Consider the following 22,437-nt stretch of genomic DNA (forward strand, 5'->3'; position numbering starts at 1 on the left):
AGGGTTAGGCACTAGGGGCCGAGGGTTAGGCACTAGGGGCTGAGGGTTAGGGTTAGGAACTAGGGGCTGAGGGTTAGGCACTAGGGGATGAGGGTTAGGCACGAGTGGAAGGGTTAGGGTTAGGCACTAGGGGCGGAGGGTTAGGCACTAGGGTCTGAGGATTAGGCACTAGGGGATGAGGGTTAGGCACTAGGGGCGGAGGGTTAGGCACTAGGGTCTGAGGATTAGGCACTAGGGGATGAGGGTTAGGCACGAGTGGAAGGGTTAGGGTTAGGCACTAGGGGCGGAGGGTTAGGTACTAGGGGCTGAGGGTTAGGCACTAGGGGATGAGGGTTAGGCACGAGTGGAAGGGTTAGGGTTAGGCACTAGGGGCGGAGGGTTAGGCACTAGGGGCTGAGGGTTAGGCACTAGGGGTAGGGTTAAGCACTAGCGGAAGGGTTAGAGTTAGGCACTAGGGGTGGAGGGTTAGGGTTAGGCATTAGGGGGGAGGGTTAGGTTTAGGCTGCAGGGAGGAGGCTTAGGTTTATGGGTAGGGTTAGGAAACTTATCGACAGGTGATAGTATTGTAACCCTGTCGGGATGCTGATCACCGGGATCCCAATCGCCGACATCCCGTCCCCAACCCTATCTAGGCTCCTACCTAGAACAAATAGTTTACAAATTATGACCTAAGAACTCACTGGTTTATACTGATATTATTATAGAAGGTTATAGATATACACAGCATTAAATTAGCATGAGAAAGACCGAATGTCATATAATAAGACTTTAACACACAGGACCCTTCCTACACAACAATCCCCAGGCTGGTACAATCTCCCTGTCCCTTCCTCACTCACCTCTGCAGCGGTCGTTCAGGTAGGGGTCTTCAACATCGGAGCGGGGGTTGTTGGCTGCGGGAGAATAAAGAGTCAGTTTAGAAAGTTTAATGGCTTCTGTAAAATGAAGAAAAAGTGATTTGCAGTCTCATAGTTGTGTTTCAGATGTCAGATTCCCCCAACTGAATCATTTCAGTCACTTTTATTCTATAATTTGCTGCATTAGTTGATTCCTGTTTTTGCTTCCATCCAGCAGAGCAGAGGCATGTTACATCAATAGCTTTTATCCTCTATGATCAGGTTACATAGAAAGCGTTCGCTGCATATTATACAAACTGCTCCCACATAGCATGACGAGCAGGGCCGGACTGGCCCACAGGGGTACAGGGGAATCCCCGGGGGGGGGGGGGGCCATTGTCTGAGGGCCCACCCGCTCCTTTAGGGATCAGGTTCCTGACTGTGCACTTGAATTATACAATATACAAATGTTAAAATATACAGCACAGGACTATGGCGTATTTTATACAAACTATTGCTGTTATTAATCTGGTACATTATCATGCATGCACTAGCAGTATTTACTACAGTTTATACTGTATATATATTTTTAAAGGGGCCCAGATCATGCACTTTTTAATGGTTAGCCAAGCATCTGTGGGGGCTAGCCACACCCCTTCTGGAGGCTGGCCACACCCCTTCTGGAGGCTGGCCACACCACTTCAGGAGGCTGGCCACACCTCTAAGTATGGGCCCCTATCACTGCCCTTCATGCCCCAGTCCGCCACTAATGACGAAGTTCTGAAGTCCCTCGCAGCTGTACGGTCTGCAGGCTGTCATGTATCTAGGTACTTCCCTTGTTTTATTCCGTCAGTTAGATCCCACTGGTTTTATAATTCTTCAGCTACTCGTCTCTTTTCTTATTGCTACTTCTGCGCCGTGCTCCAGCCATAGCGCCCTCTGTACCCCAGGGTTACAGCAGTGTCCCCCAAAATGGTTTCAGAGAAACAATTTTTTTTATGGTAAGTATAAAAATCCTAGTTTGGTGTAACTTACACTAGCAATGTTTAGCAGGTACTGGGACACAGCAGTATTTATCCAGATGGTGCGGGCTGTGGTGTGGATGGAGCTAAGATTAATGTGGGGGGTAGCATCAATATGCTCCTAGGACTGCTTCTAACTGTGCTGCCGTTTTTGTTTTAAATCATATATTATAAATTGTATTCTGTTTATATTCTACCTTCATCATGATTGGGGGTGTCGAGCCCCTCCTGTCCTTTCACACAGCAAGCTCTGAAGACCAGGCTGCACTGGTAGCCCAGGAACGTAGTCTGCTCGCAGTTATGACCCTGTGCCTGGGCCATCCTTCCCAGTAAGCAGCAGTTACAGCAGCGCTGTGAAAATAAATCATGTGAACATTAAATAAATACGTCTCTGAAAAATTACAGGTTTCAAAAGTGATATATTTTATAAAGGTCCTTCTGGGCACATCCCTAACTGTGCTTCAAATAATGCCTTTTTTCATGTGTCCACTAGATGGCAGTGTTGCTGCCAACATGCAGACATGTAGGGTCTGATAATGTGTTCCATCTGAGTCAGTGTCTGCGGCTTTTGGTGGTCACATGTCAGCGACTTTATGCTAATGACACTACAAAGCTCTTCCCTGGTGTACAGCTGTGTGTCCAAACGACCGGGTCAGGGTCTGTAGGCACTGAAATACCGCTTTGAGCACCTTTAAACGCCATCATCGGTCACACCGTCAAAGCTTCCGGCTCAGTATTTGATCCCAGTGGCGTCACTAGGTAGGTGCGGGGGGTGCGGCCCGCACCGAGTGTCACCCTTCAAAGGGGTGACACCAAGAAGAGCAGCACTCACACCCGCGGGCCGCACCCTTCTCAGATACATCTCCACCGCACTTGGTCCCCGCCGACTCCATGAGCTGGATGCCGCTGGTCCTTCACGCCGCCGCCTTCAGCGCTCAGCTAATTCTGTCATCGCGCCGGCATCCAGAGACACACACAGGCACAGAGAATCTCTGTGCTTGTGTGTGGTGCTGGCCGCCGGCCGCGATGACGTCATCGCGCGCTGCACGCTGGCTCCGCTTGTGCTTCTGGGAGTCTGCGGGAGAAGAAGAAGGAGCCGGAGGGACTACGACTGTGAGCGCTGCCAGAGAGAGGACCATTTATTTAGCAAGTGACAGGCCTCGAGTGCAGGCCAGGTCAAGAAGAGAGGGTAAGTAGTGGACAGTGCACAGGGAAGGGGGCACAGCATAAGGGGCATTACTGGGGCCACTGAATAAGAGGTATTACTGGGGCCACTGAATAAGGGGCATTACTGGAGCCACAGAATAAGGGACATTACTGGGGTCACTGAATAAGGGGCATTACTGGGACCACTGAATAAGGGGCATTACTGGGGTCACTGAATAAGGGGCATTGCTGGGACCACTGAATGAGGGGCATTACTGGGGCCACTGAATAAGGGGCATTTTTTGGGCCACGGCATAAGGGGCATTTTTGGGGCCACTGCATAAGGGGCATTACTGGGGGCACTGCATAAGGGACTTTACTGGGTGCACTGCATAAGGGGAGCTACTGGTGGTACAGTATAATGGGTGCTACTGGGGGTACTGTAAGGGGCACTACTGGGGCTACAGCATAATGGGCTCTAATTCAGGGGCATTGCATATTGGGCACAACTAGAGGGGGTATTGCATAAAAGGGCACTACTACAAGGGGAACTGCATAATGGGCACTACTACTGGGGGCATTGCATAAGGGGCACTACTACAGTCATCATTGTATAAGGGGAACTACTACAGTCATTGTATAAGGAGCACTACTGTGGGCATTGTGTATAAGGGGCACTATTACAGTGGGCATTGCATAAGGGGCACTACTACAGTCATAATTGTATAAGGGGCACTACTGTGGGCATTGTGTAGCCTGTTTGGATCGGCACTCACTCTGAGCAGCGTTCAGCAGCTCTGGTGCCCTCCACGTAAATACAGTCCACAAGCAGCTACAAAGACGGCGGCACTCAGAGGCTTCCACAAAAATTGATGTATTCAAATAAGCATGTTAGACACCAACATTTCGGGACCACAATGTCCCTTTGCCAAGGTAACACTTGGTGGTCCCGAAACGTTGGTGTCCAACGTGCATATTTGAATAAATCAATTTTTGTGGAGTGCACCGTCTTTTGTAGCTGTGTATATATATATATATATATATATAAATATATATATATATATATATTACAAAACAAAAGGTGGATAAGGAGCGCCTCCTAGTGCAATATTATTACATATCGGTAACCTTCACCAGATGTGGTCACCCTCTGTGTGAATAGGGGTGTACCTTTATTAAGTGGAATACACCACTTATGTATCAGCATGAACAACCAAGGGAGTCCTCAAGTTTTAGATTCTGGAAACCACTCGATATCTCACCTTCCATAGATGTTAGATTACTGTGACCCTTGTATCCAGCCCATCTGTGTCACCCCTGGATACCACGGTCACAGTAATATAACATCTATGGAAAGTGAGAGGGGGGGGGGTGACACCATGAGCTACCACACCAGGTGACACCAACCCTAGTGATGTTTGATCCATAGGGTCTGTGCAGAATATTAGTAAATCTCATCTACAACTGTAATCTTTAGGTGATGGAGTAATGATACAGTTACTATCTAACAGTGGTTGTGAATTATTTGCCTTCAGATGTCATTGTGCCATATTTCTGTATATTTCCTCACTTTTATTTAGAGGCAAAACATATTTTTATATGGACGAAATACCCTGTTTGTAAATAGATTATTATTTTATATCCACGCAATAATTATTATTATTATGAATACATTTTTACAGTGAGTTTGGTACCATCCCATTGTGTCTTGTTGCAGCGTACAGTATTGTCACTGGTTCAGATGACATCTTACAGATATACTTAACAGGACAGCGCCACCCAAAAGGTAAAAATTATTATGAAAATGGCAGAATGTCCTTGTTACTGCTCAGTAAAAATAAACACACAGGGCCAGATGTACTAAGCCTTGGACAGATATAAAGTGGATGAAGATGAAGTACCAACCAATCAGCTCCTAATTGTCATTTTTCAAACTAGGAGGGAGATGTACTAAGCTCTGAAAAGTGATAACCTGGAGAGTGATAAACCACCAGCCAATCAGCTCCCAACTGTCATGTTACAGGCTGTGTTTAAAAAATGACAGTTAGGACCTGATTAGCTGGTCGTTTATCACTCTCCAGTTTATCACTTTTCAGTGCTTAGTACATCTGACAGCCTGTAAAGTGACAGTTAGGAGCTGATTGGCTGGTACTTTATCTCTCTCCATGGCTTAGTACCTATCTCCCCCACAGTACCTAGCTTTCCTTGAAAGCAATGTTATTTTCATCTTATAGAACATTGGGGGCCTAGTTCAGACTTGGGAGTGATTTAAAAAAAAAGAAAAAACAGAGCAATTTGTTCCAGGACAAACCATGCTGCAGTACAAGGGTTGCAATTACAGGAATTGGTATGAAATACCGTCAGCCGCATGGCCGGCGGTTCGATTCCCGTCAGCGGCAGGCCGACAGGAGCAGAGTGCGACGCAGCGGAAGCCCGACAGCGCTGGATATCCCGATCGTGGATAGGTAAGTATCCACTAACCTAACCTAACCCCCCTAACCCTCCTTAGGGGTGCCTAACCCTAACTTCCCCCCCAAGTGCCTAACCCTAATCCCCCCTCTAAGTGCCTAACCCCAACCACCCCCTTCCCCGCTGCCTAAACCTAAGTCCCCCGGGGGGGTGCCTAACCCTAAGTCCCCCCCGGGGGTGCCTAACCCTAAGTCCCCCCCGGGGGTGCCTAACCCTAAGTCCCCCCCGGGGGTGCCTAACCCTAAGTCCCCCCCGGGGGTGCCTAACCCTAAGTCCCCCCCGGGGGTGCCTAACCCTCCCTCCCCCTAGCCCCTCCCGGGGGGGTGCCTAACCCTAAGTCCCCCCCGGGAGCCCTAAACCTAACCCTCCCCCCCCGTGGCTGTCCGCTCACGGCGCCAAGCATCACTACGATCATGATGCCGGGCGCCAGTCTCCCGGCGTCGGGGAAATGCGGGCGTCTACATCTAGACGCCCGGCATTTCACCCTTGCCGGGATAAGACAGTCGGGAAGCCGGTATTTAGGCAGTCGGCTTCCCGATTGCCTCCCCAATTACAAATGCAAGTATGTTTTTGTATTCGGAGTAAATACTGACTGCCTTTGCATGTAGCCCCCAAATACCGGGCAGCGTTTTACACAGAAATGTAGAAGACGTAAGCTAGGACATGCCCCATCCCAACTATACATCTCTCTTCATATGGTAAATCTGCCCCGGTGGTGCAACATGATGTTACTACAGTGTATATTGCAACATTTTGCTCATTTATTCCTGTTTTATTTACTCCTAACTCTGGATCAGGCCCAGGTGTCGGGTATTTGTAACCTTGGAAATATGAAATTCCTGGGAAGTGTCCTTCAGCAAAATCTATACTAGTGTGTTACTTTATAATTCCACTAGGGGGCACTAATAATCTAGCTAATGTTGTTTAGTGGTAAGTTTGCGACCAAACTTTGTCCCCTGGCTCACTATAGTAACCGTATGGCTTGGTTACTGTGTCCCACTTTTTCACTTCATATCTAAAGCATGAAACAAGAAAGACGGCTATGTATGCGATGTTTGCTCTGGACCATGGGAGAAGTTGGTGGCCGGGATAGAAGTGAAGGCGTTCTATGTTATGTATGGAGAGGAACCACAGGTGATGGGATCCTCTCTTGTCGTTTAGTAGGATATACAGTGCATCCGGAAAGTATTCACAGCGCTTCACTTTTTCCATATTTTGTTATGAAACAGCCTTATTACAAAATGGAATAAATTAATTTTTGTCCTCAAAATTCTACACACAGTACCCATAATGACAACGTGTAAAAAGTTTTTTTGAGATTTTTGCAAATGTAATTAAAAAAAAAATAAGAAAATCACATGTACATAAGTATTCACAGCCTTTGCCATGAAGTTCAAAATTGAGCTCAGGTGCATCCTGCTTCCACTGATCATCCTTGAGATGTTCCTACAGCTTAATTGGAGTCCACCTGTGATAAATTCAGTTGATTGTACATGATTTTGAAAGGCATTTTGAAATCAGCTCCTGTCATTTTTTAAACACAGCCTGTAATGTGACAGGAGCTGACTGGTTGGTACTTTATCTCCGTCCACTGTATCGCTCGCCAAGGCTTAGTACATCTACCCCGACGTTTGCACGTTCCAGTTGCATTTCAGTGCAAAGTTAATCTCTAGACACAATTTCAAGACAGTGCCGATGTCCCCTCATTCTCATCAGTAATTTAAACTATAAATAAGGTCAAACTTGAACGACTGGAAAGTTTCAGAAGGTTGGACGTGACGGTTATATATTTGCACACTGCACCTCTCCAGGTTTTTTTTACCTTACATTCAACCTAGGTCTACTTCTTGTGGTGCCGCCAAAGACTAGGAAGTCGTCTTGCTCCGTGATGGGCGGACTACATAGGCGCACCGATGCAACAACAAAGTGATTTGTGGTGTACATCCAATGTGTTTCTGCCATTAGCAGCAGCTTGTATAAAGCCTTCTGCAAAGCTTCGCAGCACTTCTGATGTGCTACATGGGGGATTGAACCTGAGACCTTGTGGACTACGTGCCAGCGTTCCTGCCAGCTGACCCGCAGCGATTGCTGAAGGTTCATCCTTCTGTTTAGTATTCGCCAGCATTGTGCTAACTCTACTCTTCGCCTACTTCCTGGCTACAGCCAATCCCCTGCAAGCTGTGGGTATTTAAGACGGACACTCCGTGCAGGTTATATTGCCTATCTTGTGCTGAACCTGCTGACACTTCTTTTTTTGCAGGTGCGCATCTATAATGGGTGCAGGGTGTGCGGAGCACATGGGCCCCTGGGTCCAGGGGGGTCACACCACGCATCTTGCACCCATATGTTTAATACTTAGCTCTCCGGAGTCCAGCGTCGGCGGAAGCAGCGCTGCACAAATCGTCTGAAAAAATGGCTGACACTGACATTTTTTCCGGCATTTTACAATAAAACCATACACTATGCACTAACACCATACACTATACACTAATGCCATACGCTATACACCAACACCATACACTAACACCATACGCTATACACTAACACCATACGCTATACACTAATACCATACACTATACACTAATACCATACACTAATACCATACACTATACATTATGCACTAACACCATACGCTATACACTAACACCATACGCTATACACCAACACCATACACTAACACCATATGCTATACACTAACACCATACGCTATACACTATGCACTAACACCATACGCTATACACTAACAACATACGCTATACACTAAAACCAAACACTAATACCATACGCTATACACTAACAACATACGCTATACACTAAAACCAAACACTAATACTATATGCTATACACTAACACCATAGACTAATACTATACGCTATACAGTAACACTATACACTAACACCATACGCTATACACTAACACCATACACTAATACCATACGCTATACACTAACAACATACGCTATACACTTAAGGTGCGTACACACTGGGCGATAAAGTGGACGACTGAACGATAACGATATCGTTATCGTTCAGTCGTCCACTTTATTGTCCATTTTTAAGCCCATAAAGATGAACGATAACGACGATGCGCGTTCCCGTGAGTCGTTCGTCATCATCGTTCATCGGGCTGACATGCAGCACAATCTGACGATGTCGTCAGGTTGCTGCATGTCATGGAATTGGGGAGAGAGCCCGGCGCTGAACGATATCGTTAATGATATCTTTCAGCAGCTGTGCTCAATGTCATGAACGACATTGAGCACACCCTGCCGCGGACACACTACACGATATCGCTCAGGGAGCATATCGTCTAGTGTGTATGCACCTTAACACCATACACTATACACTAACACCATACACTATACACTAACACCATACGCTATACACTAACACAGCTAAGATAATATCACCACAATTTTAGAATTGAGACTAATTTTATAACATGTTAACAAAACATTAAGATGACCATACAGTAATTCTCCTACCTATAGCCTTATGACACTGAACCTGCATCCCGCAATAACACCACAGATCAGGAAATAGGCTGACTACTAACCTGCAGCACTCACCCATCGTATACTACAGGTTACTGATTTATTGCATGAAGAACATGTATTTAATTTAGTCAAAATCTCTACATGTATATGTGATAGCCATAGGCTTAGTACATTACAGAAGACATATGTAGAACCTTTATTAAAAAATAATGAGATAAGATATTTCCCACTGCACAGATGAAATGATTTGATAGCCGGCAGCTATTCTACAGCAAATCTATACAGGGGTGTATATATTAAGTGGAGATATCATTATTCTTTTTTGCCCGGGGGAAAGGGGGTTCCTCCACAATGTGTGTAAGCAAATTAATTAAGCAGTACTAAAATTAAACTTTAGCCAAACAGTATGATAGAAAGTTTGTAGTGCCACACCATCCTGTAGCCAATCAGAGCATTAGACCATTCACACGGCTAGCCAATCAGAGCATTAGACCACTCACAGGACTAGACCAATCTGTAACCAGCTTATTAGAATATATACAGGGCTATACCAATCACAGGAATAAAAATATTAATTTGCAAGATGGCACAATTTTAATTATAATTACCCTGGCACCCACAGACCAGGAACACCAGGATGGCTCACCTCTAGCTGGGTCCGGCAGGGGCGCAGAGCGAGGGGAGTGTAGTGAACTTATTACTTGGGCTCGTGCTCATCTAGGGGGCCTGGAGGGGTCAGAGAAGCCATGGAGGAAGTGGAACACCCCTCTTCTAAGCTCACGCCACTGCGAAACATAGTATTTAGGGGAAATTTTATTGAGTGGGTATAGTCATGTGCCCTTGCTTGGCCACACCTCCTCTAGCACCCGGGCCCGCCATGTGTCTCGGCGACACTGGTCAGGGAGGGTGGAGCACATTCATTTGCTTCTGAAATGCTGAAAAGCACAGGCCTATTACAGGAAAGGAAACAGCAGGGGTTTTTTAACTCAACTCCTATTACTGTATATCCAGCTACTTATATTCCTAATATTGAAAAGATTAGGACAACGAACTGCGGCGACCAGAAAACTTTCAATGAAAAAAGTTTCAAAAACCAATGCGTTTACCAATTCTCACCCTATTACATTCCCTCTTTTGTGGTTATCATCATTTGTGGATGGATGCACGGCTGGGGCATGGGTTGAGGTAGTAATATGTGGGTGTATGGCTGGGAGGCAATCGGGAAGCCGACTGCCTAAATACCGGCAGCCGGCTTCCCGACTGTCATTTCAAGGCAAGGGTGAAATGCCGGGCGTCTACATGTAGACGCCCGCATTTCCCCGACGCCAGGAGACCGGCGCCCGGCATCCCGATCGTAGGGATGCCGGGCACCGCGAGCGGACAGCCGCAGGGGGGAGGGTTATGTTTAGGGCTCCCGGGGGGGACTTAGGGTTAGGCACCCCCCCGGGAGGGTTAGGTTAGGGGGAGGGAGGGTTAGGGTTAGGCACACCCGGGGGGGACTTAGGGTTAGGCACACCCCGGGGGACTTAGGTTTCGGCAGCGGGGAAGGGGTTAGGGTTAGGCACTTAGAGGGGGGATTAGGGTTAGGCACTTGGGGGGGGAGTTAGGGTTAGTAAATACTTACCTATCCACGATCGGGTTTCCAGCACTGTCGGGCTTCCGCTGCTTCGAACTCTGCTCCTGTCGGGTTGCCGCTGACGGGAATCGAGCCGGCGGTATTTCATACCAATTCCGTATGGCTGGCTGGCACAGTAAAGCATCAGTAAGGCATTTGGCTGAGACTCTCCACCACGTAGCAGTTTGTTAGAGTGTTTTTTTATTATTACTGTTTTATTAGCTTTCATCACATTTAACAAATGTGTATTATTATACTTATTATTAGGTCCTCTCTAACGATGACGCCCGTCGACCTGCATGCAGGTCTGGCGGGAGATATTACCGACGACGCGTGGTCGTCAGCAACATAGCAGGTACACACTAGACAATGTGCCCTATATGTTGTCCGATCCATCCGGATCGGACTACATATAATCTAGTGTGTACCCGGCATAAGAGTGCATTTTGTCAGAAGCAAGGTAACCTAATGGTATATTTTTGAATAAGCAGGAGGAGAACATACAAAATCCACACATGGCATCCGGTCAAAATGCCGACAGTCGAGATGCCAGTGCTTAGAATGCAGACACAGGAATTCCGACACTAGGGGGAGTGTTAGGCACTAAGGATGGAGGGTTAGGTGTAGGGTGCAGGGAGGAGGAGGTTAAGTTTGGGCACCAGGGAGAGGGGAAGGGTTAGGATACTGACCGACAAGTGTCGGTATACTAACCTGTTGGGATTCCAAACACTGGCATCCTGTACCCAACCCTCCACACATATAATGCCTTGAATGCAATGAAACCCATGATCCCAGAGCTGTGAGGCTACAATGCTGACCACTGAGTCACCATGCAATCCTTTGCAAATTATAAGATTATTAATCCTAGTACAACTCAACTCACCTTCACAAACCTGGCTTCACAGCTGGATTTATTCTCCTGGTCACAGGCATCTTTCTCATTGGCAATATTGATGCCGGTGGTACAGTGCAGTTCCTCCAGCTGGTTTATGCAGCATTGCTCCTGGGTTATTCTAAGTGCACAAGAACAACAAATTCATATTAAGTCAGATATTGGATGGGCAGCTTCGTTGAATGAGCTGAATGTAGGGGGATTATGCAATCTCAGGCTGGACATATTTGATGACTGCATCTACAAGACTGTGTGGTCATCTCCCAACCAGGTCTAGTGCTACCTCCTGTAGGCCAAATTAGCGCACAACCCCAAACTGGACAGAGCCATCCACTCGCATGGCTACAGATGCTGTAATTTGGCAATTGGGCCAGATCCCCTCTAAACCTACATACAAGCTGCTCTATATAAAAGAGCTGCTAAAAAATCCTGAGACATTGCAGTAAGTGCAAGCTATGTTTCTCTGTTATCAAACCCCCCCTCATTTTTTTTTGCCCAACAGAAGGCTAAAAGTCACTGTCTGTTGTGTCCTTCAAGGGTCTGCTAGTAGGAAGTCTGCTGTGTGTCAGACAATACCTCCCCCTACAATCCTCATCTATTCTTCTGGAACTTTTAAAGAAAACTTTGTAAATGTTATTAGTAGCTCACGTATAGATGCAAACTTGCATTTTCGGTTTAGTAGACTGTAGGTGTTGGAGGTTTGGGTGTTGAAGCATTGAGAGTGTAGTTGGAGTATTGAGTGTCAGTGGAGTGCTGGTACACGTGGAATGTTGGTACCGGTGGAGGTCTGGTACCGGTGGAGTGTTGGGATAGGTGGAGTGTAGGTACCGGTGGAGTGTTGGTACCGGTGGAGTGTTGGTACCGGTGGAGTGTTGGTACCGGTGCAGTGTTGGTACAGGTGGAGTGTTGGTACAGATGGAGTGTTGGTACCGGTGGAGTGTTGGTACCGGTGGAGTGTTGATACCGGTGGAGTGCTGGTACAGGTGGAATGTTGGTACCGGTGGAGTGCTGGTACCGGTGGAGTGTTGGGATAGGTGGAGTGTAGGTACCGGTGGAGTGTAGGTACAGGTGGAGTGTTGGTACAGGTGGAGTGTAGGTACCAGTGGAGTGTAGGTACAGGTGGAGTGCTGGTACCGGTGGAGTGTTGGTACAGGTGGAGTGCTGGTACCGGTGGAGTGCTGGTACCGGTGGAGTGTTGGTACAAGTTGAGTGTTGGTACAGATGGAGTGTTGGTACTGGTTGAGTGTTGGCACAAGTGGAGTGTTGGTACAGGTGGAATGTTGGTAGCGGTGGAGTGCTGGTACCGGTGGAGTGCTGGTACAGCCTCCATGATACTGAGACATCTTGGTTAGAAAAGTTATGAGCGGATACCCCCAACACCATGCTACCTAATTTGTAAATGGGGAATGGTTTCTCTGTAGTATATAGTTCAGGAACATGTGACTCAGTGAAGGGCATTTATGAGAGCAGCCTGGCTGTGTCTGGCCATCAGATGCCTGCTCTCTGCTGCTACTGAATAACAAGACCCATGATTTTCCTGCTGGCCCCTTTCAAGTCTCTGACATCGCCTCCCAGGGGTGCACTACAAAAGAAAAGACGATTTCCTAACTCACTGGGCTAAGGCGTCTCTGCTTCCTCCGCGTGTGCACAATAAAAAGTTATTGTTTAGCTAAAGGCTAAGAAAGACTCTATTTTATGAAGTGCCAGAGCTCCAGGAGCTAAGGCAGGAATCTCCAGTTGACAGAGCGGTGAAGTTTTGTTATAACTCAGCATCTCTCTTTCTATACTTTAAGATTTGTGAGAAATTTTTAATCAGACGTCTCAGGGATTTATGAGGATCAGGCAATAAATTACAGAGATGGAAATGCCTGTGAGCCTACATGAAAAGTTCTCCATTCCAGCAGCTGGGAGATTTTCTTTGGTGTAATTAACATCTCCGCATTCTCAGGTGGAGCTGGAGCTGATTTCAGGCCTCTTGGGACATAATTGAAATACAGGCGTCTCGCAATCCTTTTTGGGGGCGTGCGGCGACTGTGATCCTGTACGCAGTAAAAATGGCCCCAGCGTCCCAGGCCCTGTGGTTTTTCCGCGCGACCATAGGTTTACGCAGCCACTTGGATTCACAAAGCCGCTGGAGGGTGTCTCGATACAACTCCAGGCGGCTGCAGCAATTGCATGTTTTCGCAGCGCCGCTGTGATACCAAGCATACTGACAACAAGGGTTTTCACACAGTTAGCTAAAGGGTTGTAGTGGCCACCACCAAATGGCTACAGTAATAGTATAAGTATAAATGGTGGCCTGTACTCCAGCCCAGGAGAACAGAACTGCCCAGTAAGTTCCAGAAAGTATATTGTAGAAAAAGGAGTATCCTCGGTGCTGGACCTATAACCATCTCAATTAATTTCACTTAGAACTCAGGGCCTGATTCAGACTCGGACGATAAGCCGCGAATGAATGCTATGGCCGATAATCGCACATTTGCGGATGAGTATGCGTCAATATGCGGATGCGCGAGTCACTCATTGTGCTCGGGAATTGTGCGCTCGTAGTACACAGACTGGACGCTACTTTGAGTGACAGCGCCGTTTGTGGGTGGTAACGGGAAGGTGCTTGTGAACGGGGGAGTGGTGCTGCGAACGCAGGCGTGTCTGGGAATCTAAACAGCGTTTTATGGATGTGCATAATTAGCATGGAAGCGTCATTGTACACGTCACTTGGTTGTATTTCAGCCTGCAGTGATCTCAGTGCTTGCGGTGGGGTAGGGTCTACCTCAAGCGCTGCGTGCAGCTCCTATGGCTCTCGATGTAGCCGATTAATCACACATTTCCTGGAGATGACGTGCGCTAAGAGGGAAAGGTGGGCAGCTTTATACCGGCGTGCATTCGCTCTGCCGTCGTTCTCTAAGGCATAGAGGGGCGTCCTTACACCAGACAGTGCGATCGCGGGATTTGCATACATACAGTATAATATACTGTATATATAGTATATATTATATATACAGTATAATGATAGATCAACCAACACTCTTCTTCAGCCCAAAACTGGTTTATTAAACGGTTTGAACAATATTACATGATGTCATTACCACTCTCAGGAATGAAAAGTTGCAGCTTTCCCAATATTAGCAAGTACAATGATAAAGTATAAGTCAATTATGGACCAATAAAAAAAAAAAAAAATGTAATAAATATATATATATATACATATATATATGCGCTGATAAGTCCTCAGTCTAACCCACTTCCTGCAACCGTAGCATTATTTTGTCAGCAGCTAGACAGAGCATCCTTTTTCAGTATATATAATAATATATGTAGCACAAGCATTATACTGTAATTAAAAACAATAAAAGGAAAAATAAAGTATTAAATTAAATTCGGCCAATTGGAAAAGTGAGATAATTTAGTTTTATTCTATATATACCATGTTGATGGAATGTTCTCCTAGAAAAAGTCCCCCTCAGATTACCATTGCGGTTATCTGTGCGGTAATTACTTGGGGCCTGATATACAGGTGGACACTGTTACGATGGTCACGCATATTTCCGATGATTTTTGATCTGCGCAGGAGCCGCACTGCGCATGTACAGATCTTATCCTGCGATGTCGGTTGCAGTGACCCAAAAGTTGAAGCACGGGGAGCGTTCCAGAAAACGGGGGCGCGTCGGACCCATTTTCTGGGCGTGTAGAAGCCAAAGGCTGCGTCCTTGCTTCTGTATATTTCAGCGCAGCCGCTGTGTTGAAATGCCATCTGCGTCCACCGCTGAATCTGGCCTTCGGTGATTAGTGGCGCTCTTACAATAAAAGTATTATTATTAGTTTTGAATTAAAATACGGCACAGGTTACCACAATAGTAAATGAAGTGGGACATTGAAGAGACAAGCATTTTGTAATGAGTACAGTATATGTCTTTCACAATATGTGCAGGTGCAGGCCCGGGAGGTACCTTTACCGCCAGACAAATACCTCAGACTGTATGTTGTTAATATGCATTAAATGGGATGTGGTTATGAGACCGATGGCCGCGATGGCGCCAGTCTCAATACCGACAGGGGAATCCCAACAAGGGACTTAAGATAGACGTCGAAATGCAGACGCATATTAATCCCGACACCGGAACGCCAAAGGACGCCAGCCCGAACGAGGTAAGTCCAGGGCGCCCTTTGCATTAGCCATGCGGGGTGGGGGAAAGGTTTGGTTTAGGGAGCGTAGCGGGGATAGTGTCAGTTTTTTTTTGGGGGGGGAGGGGCGGTTAGGGTTAGGTAGGCACTCCTAGGGGGGAGGGTTAGGGTAAGGCACCACTGGGGGGGGTTAGATTTAGGCACGAAGGGGAAGGCTTAGGTTTAGGCACTAACGGGGAGGGTTAGGGTGCGGGCGGGGAGGGTAAGGGTTAGTCTACAAAAAGGGAGGGTTAGGGGGGAAGGGGGGAGGGTAAGCATCCCGACAGCTGGCATTACATACCAATTGCGCATTAAATGATCCCGTAAGATTAAAATACGTGGATTTAGAAATAAAAATGGTGAAAAATTAAATTTTAACCTTTCCTTAGATGTATTTGCGACTAAAAAAACACCTGACCTTTATAGGTAAGATAAATCTATGCCCAGGTCATCGTGAGCTCCTACCAGTGGCAGGAAATACCGTACACAGCACAATGAACCTGCAATCAGCCCCTTAGTGCAGTTGGAGCACATACTTCATGTGAGGTGATGACTGTTCTGAAATCTCACGTTACACATGTTACAGTGTTATTCTTATAGCCCTGATGACAGATTTGGAGCATGTGTTATACAGATGAAATTTAGTTTGATTGATTTTATTGTTTTTAAACTACTTGTCATTTCTGTAGTCATCCATATAAAATCCACAGAAAATAGACGCTACATATCCAGGACCCCCATGATTTGGCAACATCGTCGTGTGGGGTGGTCACTGGGTCGTTAGGTAATGTACATACAGTATGTGTTGGTCTGGTGTCTTGGGTGAGGGACAGAGGTACATACTGTAGTGGGTTCTGTGCAATTCATAGGCAAATCTAATCTATGTACGTTCGTATAGGCATCCAAGATCTGCCCTGCATTGTACATTTGCCATCAGGTGGAGCTATGTATAGTATGCTGCCTAGTCATAAGGTGGGGCTCTGTATAGTATGCTGGTCATAAGGTGGGGCTCTGTATAGTATGCTGGTCATAAGGTTGGGCTCTGTATAAAATATGCTGGTCATCAGATGGTTATTAAAATTGTATGTTAGATACAATTACAGTATAGTATGCTGCCTGGTCATAAGGTTGGGCTCTGTATAGTATGCTGCCTGATCATAAGGTGGGGCTCTGTATAGTATGCTGGTTATATGGTTATAAGGTGGGGCTCTGTGTAGTATGCTGGTCATAAGATTGGGCTTTGTATAGTATGCTGGTCATCAGACGGTTATTAAAATTGTATGTTAGATATTAGAGGGTGCTCTACATTGTATGCTGGCCACCATAGGGTGCTCTACATTGTATGCTGGCCACCATAGGGTGCTCTACATTGTATGCTGGCCACCATAGGGTGCTCTACATTGTATGCTGGCCACCATAGGGTTCTCCACATCATATGCTGGCCATCTGGGGATACCACATTGTATGCTGGCCTCCATAGGATGCTCCACATTGTATGCTGGCCACCATAGGATGCTCCACATTGTATGCTGGTTACTATAGTGTGCTCCACATTGTACACTGGCCAGATGAGGGTGCTCCACATTGTATGCTGGCCAGCTGAGAGTGCTCCACATTGTATGATGGCCATCAGAGGATGTCCCACATTGTATGCTGGCCAGCTGAGGGTTCTGGTCACCATAGATTGTTCCACATTGTATGCTGGCCATCAGAAGATGCTCCACATTGTATGCTGGCCATCAGAAGATGCTCCACATTGTATGCTGGCCATCAGAGGATGTCCCACATTGTATGCTGGCCATCAGAGGATACCCCACATTGTATGCTGGCCAACAGAGGATGCCCCACATTGTATGCTGGCCATCAGAGGATGCTCCACATTGTATCCTGGCCATCAGAGGATGCTCCACATTGAGTCCTGGCCATCAGAGGATGCTCCACATTGTATCCTGGCCAGCAGAGGATGCTCCACATTGTATCCTGGCCATCAGAGGATGCTCCACATTGTATGCTGGCCATCAGAGGATACCCCACCTTGTATGCTGGCCATCAGAGGATGCTCCACATTGTATCCTAGTTATCAGAGGATGCTCCACATTGTATCCTGGCCATCAGAAGATGCTCCACATTGTATCCTGGTCATCAGATGATGCTCCACATTGTATCCTGGTCATCAGAAGATGCTCTACATTGTATCCTGGCCATCAGAGGCTGCTCCACATTGTATCCTGGCCATCAGAGGATACCCCACCTTGTATGCTGGCCATCAGAGGATGCTCCCCATTGTATCCTGGCCATCAGAGGATGCTCCCCATTGTATCCTGGCCATCAGAGGATGCTCCACATTGTATCCTGGCCATCAGAGGATGCTCCACATTGTATCCTGGCCATCAGAGGATGCTCCACATTGTATCCTGGCCATCAGAGGATGCTCCACATTGTATCCTGGCCATCAGAGGATGCTCCACATTGTATCCTGGCCATCAGAGGATGCTCCACATTGTATCCTGGCCATCAGATGATGCTCCACATTGTATTCTGGCCATCACAGGATGCTCCACATTGTATCCTGGCCATCAGAGGATGCTCCACATTGTATCCTGGCCATCAGAGGATGCTCCACATTGTATCCTGGCCATCAGAGGATGCTCCACATTGTATCCTGGCCATCAGATGATGCTCCACATTGTATTCTGGCCATCACAGGATGCTCCACATTGTATCCTGGCCATCAGAGGATGCTCCACATTGTATCCTGGCCATCAGAGGATGCTCCACATTGTATCCTGGCCATCAGAGGATGCTCCACATTGCAAGATTGCCATCAGAGTGGGTGATATAGGCTACACGGAATGCGTATGAAATCCTGGCAGTCGGCATGCCTACTGTCAAAATACCGACAGCGGCATCCCGATGCTCGGGATCCCGAAAAGGGTCAGGTAAGTATACTTACCCTCCCCCCTTCTCCCCCTAACCCTTTGTTTGTACATCCTGACACTAACCTTCCCCCCAGCCTATCCTAACCCTCCCTGTTACTGCCTAAACCTAACCCTGCCCCTTTACTGCCTAAACCTAACCACCCCCCAGTGGTGCCTAACCCTAACCCACCCCCTGGGGGTACCTAACCCTAACCTCCCCCTCCCCTAGCCTAACACTAAAGCCCCCCCATGATGCCTAAACCTATCCCTCCCCTCCCCTGCGGCTAAGTCCTAACCAGCCCCGCAATACTCACAGTCGGCATCCTGGCTGTCGGGATTCTGGCGTCGGAATGTCACCTCCTGTTGGTATTCCGGCGTCGGTCTTGTAGCTGGGTAGTGGCATTCCGGCATATCGGGATTATAACTACATCCCGGCTACACTGGTAATATCAAGGTACTATGCATAAACAATAACCATTGTGGAGACCTATGCATTGCAACCCTACACATCAGAGGGAGATCTGCTTTGCATGCTATAGTTTTTTGGATGTATTTACATTTTTGCAATAGATGGGATGTGTGTCTTGTGTGGGATGGATGTTTGGGTATCCTTTAAATCAGCCATGGCCCAGGATATATGACTGTACATGAGTCCCATGTTATAGTATCTCTCTATATCTATAATACCACTGGTAAAGCTTGTAATCAGGTCTGTATAGAATGTTATTTGTTTTGCATACCTCTCGGGACTTTGTATCGATTTACATTTTCTCTTTCACATGTTTTTCTTCTTTAGTTTGCACTATTCTATAGGAAATTGTTTTCTGATTGTCTCTAACAATACAAGTGCTCCGCACTGGCTGAAAATTGTAATTTATTTTGACATTTAAGTTTCTGAACAGCTGCAGCCTATAACTTGTAACTCACATTCCCCTGTCACTTCCTTGCTCCAATCCCCGACCTAGGGCCTGATTCAGAGCCGTTCGCTATTTGCGCTCGCTCGTTCAAAAACAAGGGGTGGCTATTCAAATGATCAGTTCGCAAATTGCAGTCTGTTCCCACCTCTAAGTTTGAATGAGCGAGCAAAACATACGCTCGTTTATTTGTTAAAAACGCCCCCTGGCCGCACGCACCATACGTCATGTCCGCTATTTATTAGATTAATCGAGTACATCGACCAGCGTATGAACTGCTCGCTATTCTTGTGGTTGGTTTTTGCTACCACAATTTTGCGAGCAGTTCTGGCTAGAAAATAACCCAGTGACGTGGTCAATGACGCTGCTGTATTAATTATGCACACCCATAAAACGCCCGTTTTGACCTTTAAGCACGCCTGCGTTCGGATCTCCACTCCCCATTTTCAAGCACCTTCCCCTGTTACCACCCACATACGCCTCATTCTGTCACTCAAAATAGCAGGCATTCGCTATTTTGCGAGCACATGAATTTCGGCCGCACTGACTGGTTCGCGCATGCGTATAACGATCCGTACGCATGCGCAGATGTGCGAACATCGCTCGGAACGAGCGTACTGCCGCTAGCGAGTGGCTCTGAATGAGGGCCCTAGTTAGCAGTAAGAGCTTGTTCAGATGAGTGTTTTTTGGCAGAATGTCCTCTTGCTACATCACATTACTAACACGACATGTACAATCCACTCTGCAGGCAATGGGACTACTGCCCACAGAGCCTAATCTACTCTGCTACTCACAGGAGCGGCCGTGTATACCGCGTGTTTATGATAAACGCCAAAACACTGTGCGTGCATGATTCTCAGCATTCCAGTATGAGCTGCAACTTATTCTGGCAACTGCGCAGAGGCGTACGGGTCAGGTCAATGATCTTTTGTAATAGGTTGTTCAAAATATTTTAACTATTTATTGAACTATGAAACTAGATCGCAGACTTTTGTCAAAAGTCATCAACTCTTGCTGTCCACCTTGTAAATCACACCAGGCGGTACGGAAATGTACCAGATAGAGCCCGAAGACCAAAATATGCCCCAGCTCTAATTCTCCACTTTATGCCCCAGACCATATTCTCTGCTTTATGCCCCAGCTCTTATTCTCTGCTGTATGCCCAGCTCTTATTCTCCGCTTTATGCCCAGCTCTTATTCTCCGCTTTATGCCCCAGCCCTTATTCTCTGCTTTATGCCCCAGCTCTTATTCTCCGCTTTATGCCCCAGATCTTATTCTACGCTTTATGCCCCAGCTTTTATTCTCCGTTTTATGCCCCAGCTCTAATTCTCCGCTTTATGCCCCAGCTCTTATTCTCCGCTTTATGCCCCAGCTCTTATTCTCCGCTTTATGCACCAGATCTTATTCTCCGCTTTATGCCCCAGATCTTATTCTCCGCTTTCTGCCCCAGATCTTATTCTCTGCTTTATGCCCAGAACTTATTCTCCGCTTTATGCCCCAGCTCTTATTCTCCGCTTTATGCACCAGATCTTATTCTCCGCTTTATGCCCCAGATCTTATTCTCCGCTTTATGCCCAGAACTTATTCTCCGCTTTATGCCCCAGCTCTTATTCTCCGCTTTATGCACCAGATCTTATTCTCCGCTTTATGCCCCAGCCCTTATTCTCTGCTTTATGCCCCAGCTCTTATTCTCCGCTTTATGCCCCAGATCTTATTCTCCGCTTTATGCCCAGAACTTATTCTCCGCTTTATGCCCCAGATCTTATTCTCTGCTTTATGCCCCAGATCTTATTCTCCGCTTTATGCCCCAGATCTTTTCTCTGCTTTATGCCCCAGCCCTTATTCTCCGCTTTATGCCCAGATGCCCCAGCCCTTATTCTCCGCTTTATGCCCCAGCCCTTATTCTCCGCTTTATGCCCCAGCTCTTATTCTTCGCTTTATGCCCCAGACCTTATTCTCCGCTTTGTGCCCCAGCTCTTATTCTCCGCTTTATGCCCCAGACCTTATTCTCCGCTTTGTGCCCCAGCTCTTATTCTCTGCTTTATGTCCAGCTATAATTCTCTGCTATATGCCTAGCTTTTATTCTCTGCTTTATGTCCAGCTCTTATTCTCCGCTTTATGCCCCAGCTCTTATTCTCCACTTTATGCCCCAGCCCTTATTCTCCACTTTATGCCCCAGATCTTATTCTCCGCTTTATGCCCCAGCTCTTATTCTCTGCTGTATGTCCAGCTCTTATTCTCCGCTTTATGCCCCAGCTCTTATTCTCCACTTTATGCCCCAGCCCTTATTCTCCACTTTATGCCCCAGATCTTATTCTCCGCTTTATGCCCAGCCCTTATTCTCTGCTGTATGCCCCAGCTCTTATTCTCCGCTTTATGCCCCAGCCCTTATTCTCTGCTGTATGCCCAGCCCTTATTCTCTGCTTTATGTCCAGCTCTAATTCTCTGCTTTATGCCCAGCTTTTATTCTCTGCTTTATGTCCAGCTCTTATTCTCCACTTTATGTCCAGCTCTTATTCTCCACTTTGTGCCCCAGACCTTATTCTCCGCTTTATGCCCCAGCTCTTATTCTCTGCTTTATGCCGCAGCTATTATTAAACTAGGAGGCTTATTTGGGTAAATTAGACTTTTAGTTGACTGCTTTTGAGTGACATGTGGCTATATAAAGTTAGTTTGTAGTACATATGGGCTCTATTCTATTGTTGCACTAGTAGGCGCCTTTTTTTGTTGTACTCATTTTGCTTATGCTCAATTTTATGCTTTAACCAAAACAATAATTATACAATTTCAACTTTAACAGTCTGCAGCATAATTACAGTAATGCCAGGGTACTCACTTGCACTGTTTGGATTCTGAGATAATGGGCAGGCTGGTACAATCCTTCTTTTGCGATGCCCACTCATACCCACTGGTGCAGCATGTGTCATCTGTTACCTGAGCAGCGGCTGAGGAGATAACACAGGGTTC

General features: G+C 46.8%; 1 protein-coding gene across 2 annotated transcripts in view; it reads right to left on the bottom strand.

The window, feature by feature from the left end:
• Positions 1-22,437, bottom strand: part of FBLN1 (fibulin 1) — a 117,223-nt gene that overhangs the window by 49,952 nt on the left and 44,834 nt on the right. For both annotated transcript variants that reach the window (XM_088478292.1, XM_088478293.1), the window contains exons 2-5: positions 22,307-22,415; positions 11,468-11,597; positions 2,056-2,209; positions 840-893 (exon numbers count right to left, since the gene is read on the bottom strand). In XM_088478292.1, the coding sequence (XP_088334418.1) occupies positions 840-893; positions 2,056-2,209; positions 11,468-11,597; positions 22,307-22,415 (447 nt within the window). The remainder of the gene's footprint in view (positions 1-839; positions 894-2,055; positions 2,210-11,467; positions 11,598-22,306; positions 22,416-22,437) is intronic.

This window comes from Taudactylus pleione, unplaced genomic scaffold (genome assembly GCF_031769625.1).
Source record: "Taudactylus pleione unplaced genomic scaffold, aTauple2 ptg000212l, whole genome shotgun sequence".
NCBI classification, from domain to species: domain Eukaryota; kingdom Metazoa; phylum Chordata; class Amphibia; order Anura; family Myobatrachidae; genus Taudactylus; species Taudactylus pleione.